Source organism: Balearica regulorum, chromosome 1, assembly GCF_011004875.1.
Source record: "Balearica regulorum gibbericeps isolate bBalReg1 chromosome 1, bBalReg1.pri, whole genome shotgun sequence".
Lineage (NCBI taxonomy): Eukaryota > Metazoa > Chordata > Aves > Gruiformes > Gruidae > Balearica > Balearica regulorum.
Genome location: NC_046184.1, coordinates 28148387 through 28164673, shown reverse-complemented (window position 1 = coordinate 28164673; position 16287 = coordinate 28148387). Strand labels below are relative to the sequence as shown.

The 16287-nt window shown below is 42.3% G+C and overlaps 1 protein-coding gene across 1 annotated transcript; it reads left to right on the top strand.

Moving 5' to 3' along the window:
• The first annotated feature begins 1028 nt into the window (after nt 1–1028).
• Nucleotides 1029–10321, top strand: CAV2 (caveolin 2). The gene is made up of 3 exons (XM_075743868.1): nt 1029–1276; nt 1455–1642; nt 8792–10321. The coding sequence occupies exons 1-3, from the start codon at nt 1127–1129 to the stop codon at nt 8940–8942; spliced, it is 489 nt and encodes a 162-aa protein (XP_075599983.1). The 5' UTR covers nt 1029–1126; the 3' UTR covers nt 8943–10321.
• Nucleotides 10322–16287: the final 5966 nt, after the last annotated feature.

Sequence of the window (16287 nt, the reverse complement as noted above, 5' to 3'; positions counted from 1 at the left end):
CATAGATGTGAAGCTTTTCTGCAGAAGTTATCCGGTCAAGAACAATGCGATAAGGTCCAGAGCATTGTATGAGGTGATTTCCTACCCAAACCTTGCATAGTTATTTTTGTATCACTTCCCTGTGAGCTTCTCAAAGCTTAAAGCTATTCTTAATTTAATGCAGTGGTGAAAATTAAAGAAAATTACCGGTACCAGCTTCCTTCTAATTTACCAAGATTGGATCATTGATTAATAATGTCTCTTTCTGAAAGTGACGGATGATCCTGGTTATTGAATGCAGCAAGAATGTACTCCTGACAGCTCATGAGCTCACGCTGCCTATCAATATTATCAAATACTTTTAGCAGTCATTATAGCAATTTGCTCACTTTTATATAGATCACTCTTAGAGTTGAAACATGTTCTCAAATAAAACAGAGGAAATAATTCGTGTGAACTGAAGCTAAAACCCAAAGAGGGCACAATAATAGCTTGTAATGATGGATGCAACAATTAGTTTAGGGAGTTTAGGGAGCACGATCCAAGCAAGTAATGTTGGAGTGTGACAGACCGGCGGGGCTGGACATGGGAACCTCGGTGGGCAGTGCCAACACACCTTTCTTCCCCCCCTTCTTTTCCACATACTCCCTACGGCTGCAAAGAAGGCAGCAGATACGGCCAAATACGGTCTAACGCACAATCGCCCCAACTTTTTTTTTCCTGCTGCCTGTTGTTGCAATGGCACAAGCGCTTGCTCCTACAAACGTCAGTCATGCGTGAGGCCGCAGTGAAACACCGCGGGGCCTGCGGGCCGGGCAGTTCAGATGAATGGGGAATCCGAGCCCGGATGGATGGGGCAGCCCGGCTGGAAGTCCCGACCCGTAACGCGGCCGCCAAGGCGAGGGGCGGCTGGGGCTGCTAGAAGGAGGGTCCCCCGCTGCCCCGCTGCGCTCACCCCGACTCCCGATCTCGGGAGCTCCCGGCTACTCCCGGCTCCGGCTCCGGCCCCGGCGGCGGCGCGGCCCGCGGGGCGTGTCCCGGGCAGCCCCGCTCCGCCCCAGCCCGGCGGGGCCGCGGGCGCCGCGGCAGCGGATGGGGCAGGGCAGGGCCGGGCCGGGCCGGGAGCCGCGGAGCGGCGGTCAGCGCCATGGGGCTGGAGACGGAGAAGGCGGACACCCGCATCTTCATGGACGACGACAACTTCCCGCGGAGCGGCGGCCCCGCGCTATCGGAGGCGGAGAAGTGCGCGGAGGACGAGCTGGACCGCGACCCCCACGGGCTGAACACCCACCTCCAGGTGCGAGCCGGACCGCGGCCGCGGGGACCGACCCAGCCCGGCGGGGAGCTGCGCCGGGCCGCGGGGCGGGCGGGGCCGGCGATCGGGATCGGGATCGGCGGCTGGGCCGGGGCCCGCGGCGGGGCTGGTGTCCCCTCGTCCCGGCTCCCCGTAACGGCAGAGCCGCTTCTTGTTCCAGATGGGGTTCGAGGATGTGATCGCGGAGCCCGAGCTAACCCACTCCTTCGACAAAGTCTGGATCTGCAGCCACGCTCTCTTTGAGCTCAGCAAGTACCTGATCTACAAGCTCCTGACCCTGGTCCTTGCCATACCGCTGGCCCTGGTCGTGGGGATCGTCTTCGCGGTGCTCAGCTGTCTGCACATCTGGTAAGTGCGTTCTGTTGATCGTTGGTGCGTGGGCTCTGCAGACGGCTCGGCCGAACTCTCCTCTGGAGCGTTAGTGCCGAACTGTTGGTCGCTATCTTTACCAACGGTAGTCAGATCAACTTACATTATCTGCTTTATTTTTAAAGGGAGAGAAATGAAAACAATGTTTTCTCTGTGATTCAGTTCCCTGCCTTGCATTTACCAGCAGCCTGTCCTGTCTGGGTAAGCTCATTCGGGCAGACAGTCTGTTTTACCATTTGCATGGCACCTACTGCAATGCGTTCCAGCCTCAGCTGGCCTCTGGAGTAATAATAATGATTGCTTGTGGTGTTTTGTTGTTTGTGTGGTTGGGGTTTTTTTTAACCTGGTTGTTAAGTTGTTAAAATGTGTATTTGAAATGAAAGACCTGGGCAGAAGTATTACTTACACCTGACACTTTCTCAGTGCGGTTACCTCTTTCATTTTTTTCCTCACAGACTGAAGAAAGCTTTTGAGGGCCCAACTCGCTCTTTCTTTGCTACATGCCACAAAATCTGCTGTCACTGCCTTGTATCTGGTACATGGCCATCTCTAGGTGCAGTGCCCCAAAGCACTTCCACCTAAGCAAAGAACCCCAGCTGAGCTCAGGAAAGCTTCTGGCCATGGCCCAGGTTCACAGGCAAATACAGTAGTCCTCCAAGTCACAGCAAACCTGGTGTACTTGAAAGAGAATATACTGGGAAAATAGCAGGGAAGAGTACCTTGAGACCAGAAGGGCAGATGATTGTGGAGAAGGAAGACAGGGAAAAGAATGAGGTTGAGGAAAGAATTGAGAATCCAGCAGGCTGCGGAGGAAGGGGTGAATGCAGATTATGAACATAATTACTGCAAACCAGGATTTTCTGTATACATGGGTTTTGGGCAGTCTCGTTTGACTTGGGTAACACTGGAATCATGAAGTTGTTAAGGAAAGCAAAATATAATCCAGAACTGGAAAACAAACTCAAAGCAACAGGAATACATTGGTGGTCTGAACGCGTGGTTACAATGTTTTGGGCACAGATTTCAGTTTTCAGAAGTGGAATGGAAGTTTGGTTGACGACATTGTGATGAGACACTTCAAAACCTGATTAACTTGAATTTTGGACCATAAAGTTTGCATGATATCTAAAGGAGTTGCAATGTATTTTAAAGCTGCCCACCTGCTACTCCCCAAATTATGATGAAGACTGTAGAGTGCGCACAGAGACGTTTTAGGTCCGTCAGCTGTCACTGTGCTGTACTGTACCATGTTACTGCAAAAGGGTACAGTGGGCATGTAGACTTCCAGTAGTGGAATAGCTATGGGAGAATTCCTTGATGCCCGATTTTTTAAGACTCTAGTGTGCTTCAGAATGATCTTGTATCTGGATTTCACAGCCTGGATATGCAGGCATGAGTTTCACTGCACCAGGACTCAGAGGTCAGTTTCTATTTATTGAAGTCGTCCCTAGTGACTCTTAGGAACTGTGGGTTCTCAGTACATCTGAAATAGGACTGTCTGAATGTGGCACTTGATTTTGAAAAGTTTCCATTGAACAGTCATGAACACACATGATTCCCCAACAACTAATTTTCCTTCCCTATGTTCATTGTCAATACAGAAGTGATCATTCATTTTGATCTTCCTTGCACCTGGGATGGGTGTGAAAGAATCACGTAACTTGGTAGCGCTATCTGCACCCCCTTGGACCCCATCCAGTGCTACCATCCAAAGCCAGCACTGTCTCATCTTCCCACAGCCACAAGCTGGATTTGTTCCAACACAAAGGTGGAACACACTGAGACTGAGTTAACTTCTCTGCAGCTCTCCATGTTCCAGATTTCTTTGGAGTAAGGAGTTCAGTGTTTCTGCATTTGAGAGGGTAGCGTAGGAGCAGCAGACATCAGAGGCATTAGTCAGTGGAGACATAGGGACCCTAAACACATGGTATTTGGTCTGAAAAAAATAGTAACTCCTGGTTTTGTGGGTGCAAGGAATGGAATGCCATTATAATTCTGTCTTCAGCTGTTGAAACGTCATGGGAAAGCCCTGGGCACACCTCCCACATGGCTGCCTGCAGGAGGGCTTATCAGAGTCTCTGTGCCTCGCTTTCATCATCCAAACCAGTGAGACGATGATGTTGATCTGTTGTAGGGGAGCCTTTCCTGAGGCTAAATTTGAAGGTGTTTCAACAACTTTTGGAAGTGCTCAGGCACAAAGCTCTGTTGATTGTCACACATGTTGTTGCAGTTCTGTCAGCACGCTAAAAATCCACAAAAGTCTGATTCAGCATTCCTAATGCATCAAGGGCACCTCATGAGTTGCACCCCTCAAACCCGATGGTAGGTGTTGTCTTTCACCAGCAAAAAGATTGGTAACAGAGGAAGCAAACATGTGAGGCTTCATTGAAAGCAAAAAGAAAGCTAAGAAGTATGTAATAATACACTTTAATTTTGCCTATAAAGAAGGAACATATTTGGTTCTGTTCTCAAACTAGCTGCTTGACCTAGAGGCCAGTTTTACACTACCTGGTAAAAGATACTGATGGACTGAAACTGCCAGCTAGCAGGTTGGTGACCTACATACAAGCTAGTTCAAGGAAGACTACTTCACATTTCTTCTCCTATACTGATGGCTGTCATTCTCACCACAGATTGCACAAGTTGTCAAGACTGAGTTTTAACATCTTTCTGTGAATATCTGAGCAAGCTTTTAAACATGTCCTTAGACTGAGGCTGTTAAGGTTATTGATTTTTGAACATGAGCAGAACACTGCTGGTTTTCCAGGCAGCACATGCAAAATCATGATCTCTATTATAGATCAGGGACTGATTCTTGTTCCGAGCCACATGTATGCCACCTCTTGGAAATTAACACTTGAATCTCATATATGCTTTGTTGTAGTCTTGTCTGAATAGTGTTCTGGTGTGCTGTATATTCATACTGAGATTCGGTGCTTCATCTGAGGATCCATAACTTGGGTCTTCAGTCTGAGATGGGCTCTAAAGCACAAGGACTCGGCCAGCTTTATGCTCCTGTCATCAGCCAGAGTGGTAGGTACTCAGAGCTCACTTGGCTTGGGCTTCCATTCACAGTGCTAAGATGTAGCCAGGGACTTATATGCAGAGAAGTAGATATGGACATGCATCATCTCTTACCTCTTTATCCACAACTCCATTTACACAACTTATTGCTAGCATACTCAATCCCCAAACCATCTGTCGACTGGCTGTCTGAAATGAAAAGAAATTACAGTACAGCTATGCCATGAAGACCCACCTTATGATCTGGTGTTGCCTTGATGCCTCTTCATTCATGTCCAGTATATATCCCTTGGCTTTTGACGAGGAAGTAGGCGGATGTTGTCTTGCTTCCTTTCTGGTTTTATCTTTTCCAGTCTATCCAGGTCCTAGGATATATAATGTTTGGTGTTAATACTCTTCATATACTATGTATGGGTCCTGGAAGACTTGGGTGGTTATCTCTTGGCTCATTCCCAAGGGTTAATGGGACTCTACATGAAGCTGTGCAACTGTTACCTAATATTTAGCCATCCATTCACAATGCTTGCTTGTATTGTAGAGCCACACGAGACTTTTAATTCAAAGTCATGATGTAGTGCATGTACAAACTTGGAATTAGGTAATTTAACCACTGAGTGGTATAATATTTGAAAAATAGTATTAAGACATGTCTGAGGTTCACAGAACAAGATGAGATTCTTCACTTTGAAACAGGAATCTGAATTGGTACTGAATCATTCCTCCAAACACATTGCTCAAGTCTGTGAAAAGTTGAGCTGCTTCCCAAGAAACTGAAAATGCCCTTATGAAAGAGTTAAATCATGCTCTGCCATTTCCAAGAGGCATTTGGTTCTTCACAGTGTTCCCTCAGGGATTAGCAGAAAAAAAGTAATGCGAGCAAAAGTGAAGAAGGTTGATGGGTATAACTTCGTAGATGTCATGCCTTGAACAGACAGAAGAGAATATAGGATAGGATGGAACAAACAGGGTAATTTGGTCTTTTCAGTTCAACAGTTCCCAAATGAGGTGATTCCTTCTACTTAGGGAAAGGATGGGTATTTTATGTTAGATATATGCATAGCCAGATTCAATGAGAGGTCATATAGGTAGCTGAAATACCTTGGCTGTGCTTCAGCTTAGATACCGAATTCAGCATAGCTTTGATTTTCTTCCCAGTGCTGTACCAAGTGGTAACACCGGTAGTACCAATAGTGCAGTAAATGTTGATATGCCAACTTTACTTCCACTCTTGGACATTACTCAAGCAAGCAGTTACTGTCTCTGTGAATACAAGTGCAGCCTGGGGTAAACCCACAGCATTGTGAGTAAAGGACGTATATGTTAATGTTTATTTGGTAGGTCACAAAAACAAATACATAGCTTCTAATGGCACTTGGTTATTTATTTTTTAAGTGTGCCTGGTCACCCCATGGAAGGCACATCGCACCCTCTGATGATTTGGAAATGCCACACAGTAGGATAACATATCCTACACAGAACAGGATGCGTACTTATATACATGTAGCTACATGTATAGACACAGTCACATATTGTAAACATTAGAAAATACTTTTTTAGTGCTCTCTTGAGTACAAAGGATTTTCTTCTTTGAGGAAAGGTGTTTGAGTAATTGCTATCTAAGTAGACTGACTTTTATTTTAAAATTGAAGGTTACTTACATTAATTAGCTTTGGTTGCCAGCATGTTTCACCTATGGAGACACTTTACATATTGCTTTTTTCACATGTATTCACCATAAAATTGAATAGAAAATGTTAAAAGATTATAAAACATTGCCAGAACATTTTTTTAAAATTTATTGTATTTAACATTATCAAGAGAATTTGAGTTCTGGTACAGTGTGAATGATGTCTACAGTAGTTGCAAGTAATATGATCACTGCTTTGCCATCCTTCCCTAATGACATCCGGGTGAGTCACTACATCCTTCTGAGAAACTTTTGCATAGTGTGATTTTTGTTTAGTTTGTATGTTGTGTGATCCTATTGACAGTGGCTCCAATAGAAATGTAAGCTTTTCTGCTTCTCTGCAATTCAGTTCGATTTAAAAAAAAAAAAATGCAGGCCAAATTAATTTTAGATGGGAGCAAAGGAGCAATGACATAGCCTTTATAAACTAACTGAAATGGAAAAGGGGTGAGGTCAACACAAGCTGAGTAGCCATTTCTGGTGTTTTCCCTGTGTTGCTTGGAGAAATACCAGGGTTTTTCCCCTTTGCATTACTGATGTTTATCAACTGTATTCTAACACGTGAAGCCCTAATTTTATTCTGTAGAAATTATCTATTCTGTGTGCATTGATACTATGGGTGGTTATAAAGCACATAGTTTACAGGGTTCAGTTTAAAACTGGAGACACATTATTCCAGTAATGCCCACAGTTCTATATGGTGTGTATATTACTAGCTGTTTCAGCAGAGACAAAAGAAGAGAAGGTTTTAGAAGAACTATTCTTGTTTAAATCCATCTGGGTTAGCTTAGAGTGCAGCATAGACATACTAGTATATGGCTTGCATTGTATGATAAAAGCTGAGAATCCTGTTAGATAAACACTGAAAATAATTCATTTTGACTCTACATTTCTAAGCTTCAACTGTTTTTCAATGTACACATTTTTTTCTACTTAGTTATTCTGAGCAGTACTCACTGGAAATACACAATACTTACATATTTTTCAGACCTATGATGAAATAGTAAATTAAATGTTTCCTGTCATTCCAACCAAAGTCAATGAGAGTTCTGCAATGGAATTATGTGGACACAAGACTGGGATCTTAAATTTTAAATGCAACAGAGAGCTAGAACAGAGTTTATTATCTTTATCAAGAGAATCTATAACTTCTTCTACCTAATTTAGGAAATAAATGTATTATATATGGCACAAAAAATTTTTTTCTAAAACCTTGCTCTAGTACCACTTCAGTATTACATAAATTATTTATACATTTAATTTGTCTGCACCCAAATAAGAACATCCAGCTTAGTGAAATGACATGGGGTTTTGGCCTGTAAATGATTAAAAAAAGAGAGTAACTTTTAAAGTAGTGTGGTCAATTATCATGTACGCGCTGGCCCTCAGGAGCTAACTGCCCATAGGTGCACTTCTCGCTTGCCCCCGTTGTTCGTATGCTTGGTGTAAGCCACCACTAATGGCATTGCTTTGGAACTGGGATATATGGAGAGCGTCCCCAGATGGTTACTAGGGCTCAGGAGATGAAAGCACAATACTTTCAAGTGTGCACCCTGAGTGAATAAAAAGATCTTTCCCCTGACGAGAAGTTTTGACCACATTCTACATTAGTTCCTCATGCACAAATGAAAAACTTTTTACAGTATCAGCAAGATCCCATTTTTCTGAGGTTCTGTATGTGTCTGTACTATAGTAATCCAGTGTAACTGGGTATTGCTTTACTGTTTCTGTTTTATTGTAGCAACCTGTAACAGCAAGGTTAGATTGGTAGGAATGAGGCACAAATGGTGATGTGCCTGTGTGCCTGGGCATTTGTGTGCGTGAGCGAGACAGAGAAAAGAAACACCCGAAGAGACAGCAGAGCAACAGGTTGTAAAGATCGCTGCTCCCAGTCGATCAAACTGGGGAACGTGGTGTTCCGGTTAAGCCTCAAAGACCCGCACTCGGATATGCCCACCGTGCAAACAGTCCTTAGTTAGCAGATGACTCTGCTCCTCAGCCACGCTGGGGTGGCTTCAGGGTTGCAGCATATCACGTCCACCAGCCCTTCCAGCAGCAGGGAGAGAACAGCAGTTCACCTCTGTAAAAGCCATGTCCAGAAGTTAGCTCAGCATTGCTGATTAAGGAGAAGCAGAGACGTGATGAAAAGAAAGCTGGCGTCGCATGTCCCCGGTGTTGCACACAAATGGTCCTGGCCAGAGGACCACACACATTGTGGTGCTTCTGCATGTGCAGGCATCAGGCTGTGAGTGAACAAAATTGATGGAGAGTGGGTGTGAGAGTGTCAAATCAACTTGTTTAGAGATTTAGAGTTATAAAATCACTGCCTCTTCACACTCACACTTGTGTTTGGTTATCCTGATTTCCCCCTGCTATAGCAGCAGTCTTCTTCAAATCTTCCATTTTCTCTTTTACAGGATTGTGGTGCCTTTCGTGAAAACCTGTCTCATGGTTTTGCCTTCAGTGCAAACTATATGGAAGAGCCTGACAGATGTTTTCGTCGTACCATTCTTTCAGAGCATGGGCCGATGCTTTGCCATGGTTAATATACGCCTGGACCAAGAGTGAATGTCAGGGATGCGACACCGCTGTAGTTGTAGCTGGTGTTATACCTCTTTGCTAACCTAACATACGAGCACTTACCGTTCATTCCAAACTGTTCAGTAACAATGGCTGGTTTAAGTGGGAACATGCTATTTTTTTCTAAAACTCATTTATTATCAGGGAGATCAGTTTAGGAATAAGTAGGCAGTTTTCATAGCTCGCTATTTTAACAACAGAGCGAACGCAGAGTATGTTGGCAACACTTTATTTTAATGGTACTTTGATTGTTAGATTGCAGGAGAATTCTCGTGGAGGTTTAACAGCCACCACAGTGATAACAATTAGCATTATTACTATAAATATTTCGATGAGTAGGCTGCAATACCTTAAATGAAACTGATCTCTAGGGTTTCACATTGACTTTACTGCAGTTCTACCAGGGATCATTTTTGGCCCTCACTATGCAGAATGATAAACCCAGACCTTTATTATCAGCAGTTAAAATGAACGTGACTCATTGCATAAGCATACAGAGAAAGGAACTGTTGTGTGATTCTCCTATACTGGGGGGGGAAGCTCCCTAGAAATTTATCCCTTAAAATAAGGTGTTAGCTAATGATTTGGAACATCAGCTAATCTGTATATTTTATTTAATGAGAGGTTAACTTTGCTGTATATTTTGTACCTTTGTAAATGGCATTTGGTCAGTTTTCTTTGAAGCATTATTTCTATAGTATTTGAATTCTAACCAGCTTACTAGGCAGAGTAAGACACTGCAAAAAATAACTTCAGATAACTAAAACTGCAATTTCTAAATTATGTAGATTTTAAGTGTTGCTGTGCAATTCTGGTTTATTATATATGGTTGCGTGTGAAAGCAAAGATTCTAAGTGTTTTCATACAAGACTATGCAAAAGAGTTGGAAATATCTGAGAAATGGTTTTTATTAAAAATGGGGTGTACTAAATGCAACCATGCCTATTTCTGTGTATTATCTGTGTGAACATTGTGATATTTAAAATGATAGACACTATGCTGGCACTTTAACTAGGTAGCAAGCTCTTTTAGAAGGCAAGTGAGTGTAACTGGTATCCTTGTCTAATTCTCCTCGCCTATTGACTTGACTCTCCATGTTGCCTATTTACTACTTTAAAGCCTAACCCATAAAAAAGCCCTTCTTCCTTCTGCAGCTAATATGGCTTTGTAAACCAGAATAACAGAACGTATGCAGAGGTACATTAAAATTACGTTAGCCTTCTGATGGGCTTATGCTGCTGTTTTCTTTAAATACAGATGATAAGTTGCAATTGTAAAATGTTTGTATGATTTAGAATGTTATTTTCTAAAATGATGTCACAGATTTCTTATCAAACAAGAGGTATATAATAAAATAATGAAACATCAACTTTTTTCTATTTTAACTCCATTCTTTCAGGTTTTTCCACTTTTTAAAAAGCTCTTAAAATGCCAAGCAGCATAGAATACTATGCAGTTGTCCAAAATGTGGGAGAGGGAAAAGAAATGGATGAGCATCAATATGGTTCCACTATTATCAACTGCATTGAACTGATTTATAGTAGAAAATGATGTATCTCTGTGTGTAATTAAGCCCATACACAATGATTGCTTTCTCTTAAGCAGGTCTGTCAGTGCCGAATTTTGGCTGCATTAAAAAAACCCGCTTAATTCTTTTTATGGGCTCATGCTTTATTTACGGATGAGCTGCAGAATTTTCCTTTTCTTGCTTATTGGCCTACAGAAGCTAGCTGACACTGTATATTCTTTGTATATTAAGAACATCTTTCTACATTAAAACATTTTTACCATTTGTGCCATTTAGAGAGAGATTCATATGGCTTTTGAAAACTGGATCTTAATGAGTAGTGTCCTTAGAAACTTCTCTGGAGTGTTTTTCTTCTGCAAGAAATTAGCCTGCTGTTCAGATGTGCTCTTCAAAATACCTTTGTTATGTTAAAAACAGAAATATCTCTTTTGAAAATAAAAATCAGTCAGGCTAGGCTTGAAATCTTTTCAGAGTTATTTTCTTTTACAACGTCCAAGGATTTTTACAAAGATATTTTCCACAGAAAAGTGCCCCCTTGATGAATTCATTAAAAAAAAAAAAAAAAAATCAATCAGTACTAGTCCTGGTGTCTACAAGGAGCCCTATAAAAGCCTACGCTTTGAGAAAACTCAGGTCTGGATCCAAATTTTGAGAATGAGGCCATTCCCTAAAGAAAACTGTATCATTTTAGGTCATGCACTCCTGGAGATATGCAGTCTTGAATAGCTTACTGAAGTCATCTAGCTCTAGCTACGACAATCAAGTAGAATGCCTTGGCTTGTTCTTAATTTGATTTAGACCTCTCATTAATTAGTTCTTTTCACCATTTCTCCAGCTGTTAGAAGACTCAAGCAAGCTTGTAATTAAGTAATTAAAGCTCTTGGTTTCTTACATATTTTATAGCAGTATCTTTCTCTGGAGCAGATGAGCTTTTACTATAAGAAAATACCAAATGCAGTGTTAAGCTTAGGGTAAAATACTAGATGCTTGACAAATACACTTACTTCATCCATGAAAGGAGTGGTAGGAAGTGTGAATATACACAGACTCCCCAATACTTAGGTTTGAATCTGCCCCAGGCAACTCTGGCTGGCAAGTATTCTCTGGATTTTATGGATTTGACAGGTCTGACAGACATCCCAAAGCTCTGCCACTACTGATACTGTCGATAGCTGACAGCACTGTTGGACAAGAGGGACTGACCAGGCACTGGCACTGGACTGAGATGTTCAATAGAGGAGTAGGTTCCTCAAGTTCAGCTTCTCCAAATCTTTTGAAATGTGGACAAACCATCCCAGCTGATCCTTTAACAGCAACTTACATACGAGAATTTAGGCAAGAAGAGGAGTCTAGAAACTTAGTCTCATTGTCCGCAACAAATGTAGGAAAATTTACACCTGATTCAGTTCATCTACTTTGATGCATCTTCTTCCCCTCTGTGGACAGGGAAGATGTTATTGCTCTTAACAACAGTAGACTTTTCATCATCATCGTAGAGTTATGAGGATAAATAAAAAGTGTGAGATGTTCCAATTCCAGCCTGCCTCTTGTTACTGCAGACCTTAGATTTATAATCATGAGCTGAAAATTCATTTTTTTCACACAAAGCATCTCGTTTTTCATGAAGATCACAACTAACATACAGAACTAACCCCGGATTTGTGGTTATGGACTTCTTTCTTTTAATACACAAAGAAGTCTAACCTGCCTTCTTATGAGATCTGTTTAATAAAATCCTTCTAATCTGACTCTAGAACTTTTATATTTGTATCTTACCTTTTGCCACCCTACTTGTTGACCATATAAATTGGAAAAAATTCTTAACAGACGCTTGGATGTATTAGTAGATAAGGAGCCTTTTCCCACCTATCCAAAAAGCTCACTTAGGCATACACTGACTGAAAAGTTCAGAGCATCCCTGCAGCTCTGGGACCTCAGACCACACACTCATATTTAGTGGAAGCCAAAGAATGGTAAGTCCATTATTTTTACAGGGTGTGATCATTCCCCCACCTGCAGAGATAAAACTATTGCTGTTAAGCCGTATTAAGTCTCTTTGAAAAATACATGGAAAAATACATATGTGTTGGGTTTTTTTAAATAATCAAATGGAACAAGGTCAAACACCAGACACTCTACCGGTGTTGTCTGTTAGTACACTGTGCTCATGAGAATTAGAGCCAAAGACCAGCAGCTATGCCTTAAAAACTGAGGTGCTTTCTTCATGCAGGGATGTACAACTGAGGGGAGAATCAATAAAGGCTAATTTTAGCCTGGGGACACTTATCTTCCTAAGTTTATTGCAAAAAAAAGAAAATCTCTTCTGTAAAGCCAATTCAGAGGAGCTAAGATAGGTTCCTGCTCTGAATCATCCTCCAGAGAAGACTCTCGGCACTGATTAATGCAAAATGTTTGGCTTGGCTTGGTTTGACTCCTTTCTTCTGCTACATAAGAAGTTATATTTGCTACAGAAATTGGGCAGGCCTATGGATGCAACTAGAGCTTCATGTAAGTAGTGGGGCAGGTTCTTCTCTGCACGCTTCTCTCACAACTTGAGGCCAGGGTTGAGGTTCATCTGTGTTAGGTGTTCAGTTTTGTCTGTCGCCTGGCTTCCCCCTCCAACTGCAAGCAGGAGAAGGAAGGACCTCTTCACAAGGCACTGAATCAGATCCTACTTCAGACACATATATGGAATAAAATTGAGAGATTCACACTTTTATTTCAAACTTTGAGGAAAGCTTTTCTAGTTTTCCAACTGCCTTAGTTTAATAACAGCTGCTTTTTGACCCCATGTGCCTACCTCACCTTGCTTTTTACTTTATACTATCACAGCTATCACAATGCTACAACTATAAGCTTAGGCAGCAAAGCTTGGTGACAAAAAGTCCCATCCTACGTAAGCCTCAAGGAGTGGGTGTTTAAGTCCCATTAATGAGACTAGTTCTCATTTCTATATATTTCTATAAGACACCTGAACAATTAATAATATGCTAGAACTGGCAGAATGGTACAGAATAGTGTTGACATTGATCAGCGTTCATGGTCCAGCTCAGTATTTGTCAAGGAATTTGATATTGAAAAAGGCTGAGAAAACAGTGACTTGATTTGCGCAAGGTCTGGCAGAATTAAAGCTTTTGCTCTATTTGCCTCTCCAGACAAGATAGTTACAAGCTATCTTGATCGAGACCTACAGGGACTAGCTCTAACAAAAGATGTACACACCTACCGCAGGATTGAGATGAGAGTCATTTAAATCCAAAATCATAATCCCTGCCCAGCTGCCACCCAACCAGGAACATGTCTAAACTCAGAAGGCATCTCCCTTTCACGTAACCTCCCTTCAGTACCTACAGTTTTACTTTGGTCGTGCCCAGAACTGCCCTTGTTTGAGCAACGTGCCATCTCACTTGCATCTAAGCCCGGTCAGAATCGCAAAAGAAGGGAAGAGATTGGCTTGGACCCCCTCAAAATACAGTCAGTGCACATCATCAGAATAGGGCACTTCCCAAAATACGCTTTCCCAAGAGTGAGTCCAAATGTATCAGCATACCTCAGACAGGCAAAAACTGATTTTGGGTCTCTTAAGTGTTGAATTACTTCTTCTAGCCCTCAGGCTATTGTGAAATGTGTTATGGGAGCAGCGCTTCCATATAAAAGGAAATCACTCCTAGCTGGAGGTTGTGAAAAAGAAGGAATGTGAAGGGAACTCACCATCTCTCCTGGTATAACTGCTCCTTAGATGCAAGGAACAGGCCAAATAAATGCATACATTGAAAGTGCAGTCCTATATACTGGTGGTGAGAGGCACCCCTCTCAATGGAAAAGTTCTGATCCAGTGACTTGTAATTTAAAATACAGAAATTGCCCAGAGTCTGGGGACAGGATGACCACCATGAATCCTCCAGGACTACAAGTCTGTAAATCATGGAATGAGCAAAACATTGGCCTGCATGTTAAACTTGTTCCAATGCTTAATACCACGCAGCAGGTATGCTACCACAGTAGCATAGCTGATAAAAGCTCACTACCAACAGTTCTGACAGCTCAGGCTTTCACCCAGCAAAACATCAAAAAATGCACATAAAAGGATGCACTTAAGCAGATGAACAGAAGACACTAAAAAAAAGCGGTGATCTTCCTCTCCTAAGCCTCAGGTTTTTAAGTGCTCTGCATAAGGCAGGCTCCTTGCTGACAGCTTCTCTTATCTGACAGCCTTGCTGCTGTTGAATCTATACATAAAGAATACAGCTTCCCAGGCCTGATTCTGATCTTGCTGGCATTGGAATACATGAGGAGTATCATCACTGGAATAATTACACAAGTTTAAAAAAAAAGGGGGGGGGGGGGGGGGGGGAAGTGTTTGGTACCAGACAAAGACACTCAGTGAGCAGTCATGCACATTCAGTTCAATTTCATGACTCATTTTCTGACAGTTTTTTGAAGAATTTTGTCCAACTTCCCCCCCCCCCCCCCCCCCCACTGGTCTCTGGGGAGAACTGTTTCCTACCCATACCAAAATCTTTCCTCTTCTCAAAATGGGAAGAACAGCTCATACCTTGCACAGACTTTGCTCCATGATTAGAGCAAGTTCTCAGTTAAGGTTTGAAAGTTCAGATAAAGCAAGAATTTGGAGCACAAAAAACTTTTTAAAATTTGGCATGAAATACCTAAGGCTGGTATGATGAAGATGACAGGCAGTGAGGTGGCCACCCAAAGCAGCATATATTCCTGTTCAACAGCTGACCTGGGCTACTAAAGACACAGCAAAGCTTGATGAGAAGACAGTTTGGGTGGCCTTCCCAAGGCCAGCTTGGGTGTCTGCAACCCCTGGCAATTTTAGGCCACCCCGTGGATAATCCATTTATAGTAAATGAGAGGGGACCAGAGCCTTTGCACTTTCAGGAGATTCCTGAGAGCCTTTTCTAGGTCCTTTCCAGTGGAACTATACTGTTCCTCTGTAGGCGCTGGGAGCTCCTTGCAGAACTCCTGCGCTCATCCGCACCAAGTCTCTGGCTGTTAGGTTTGTGTGGATTTCTCACACCACAGTGCTAGAGGCAATGGGCCATGGCTTTATCCCTATCCATCTCTGCACGTGACTTCCTCCCTCCCACCACTCGGGAGTACCCGCGCCATTTTTCTCTGTAGGCTGTCTTCTTGGTATTTAAGCTCAAGTGAGCACTTCTAAGGTTCATCAGACGTGATGGTTCGTTTCAACTTGTATGCAGCCCATTCCAGGATTCATCTCATAAAGTTTATAAATTCCACCAGCTTCCGATAGCAGTAGTGTTGCATGATTCAGAAATTTCTTTTAAAGGGGGCTGTGGTTCTGCAGAAACCATTTCAGGACCAATTCAGCATTTCAAATTAGTAAATATATATTTTTTTTTTTTTTTTTTTATCCTTGAGATATGCAGTAATACCAAACGATGGATCAAAATCTTCTGATTTATGTGCAGGACACTGACTAATTGGAAAACTTTCCTAGGTATGAAAACAAAGAACTGTCTGGTGGGTTTTTTTCAGATGGGTTGAAAACCTGCAGACATGATATCCATTAATCCACCCGTTTGACCCTACGCACACACTCAAATGCTTGGACAGGCAAGGATATTTTAATGATGGCCTAAGTGAATTATTGCATCAATAAAAAAGTTACTTTTAAAAATTACAACTAACTTGGAAAGTTGGAAAACATCCATCCAAAGCATTTATTCTAAAGTTTATAAGCAATATAAACTTTTAAAGAAAGTTCCCTGCTAACTGATGACCATATCAGTAATTTGTGGACTGCCTTTTCAACAGGTG

What these genes read in the sequence shown, in the direction of transcription:
- CAV2 (XM_075743868.1), top strand. Translation starts at nt 1,127, where the DNA reads ATGGGGCTGGAGACGGAGAAGGCGGACACCCGCATCTTCATGGACGAC. An exon ending in GGCTGAACACCCACCTCCAG is followed by an intron (nt 1,277 to 1,454) that starts GTGCGAGCCGGA and finishes TTCTTGTTCCAG; the next exon opens with ATGGGGTTCGAGGATGTGAT. An exon ending in CTCAGCTGTCTGCACATCTG is followed by an intron (nt 1,643 to 8,791) that starts GTAAGTGCGTTC and finishes TCTCTTTTACAG; the next exon opens with GATTGTGGTGCCTTTCGTGA.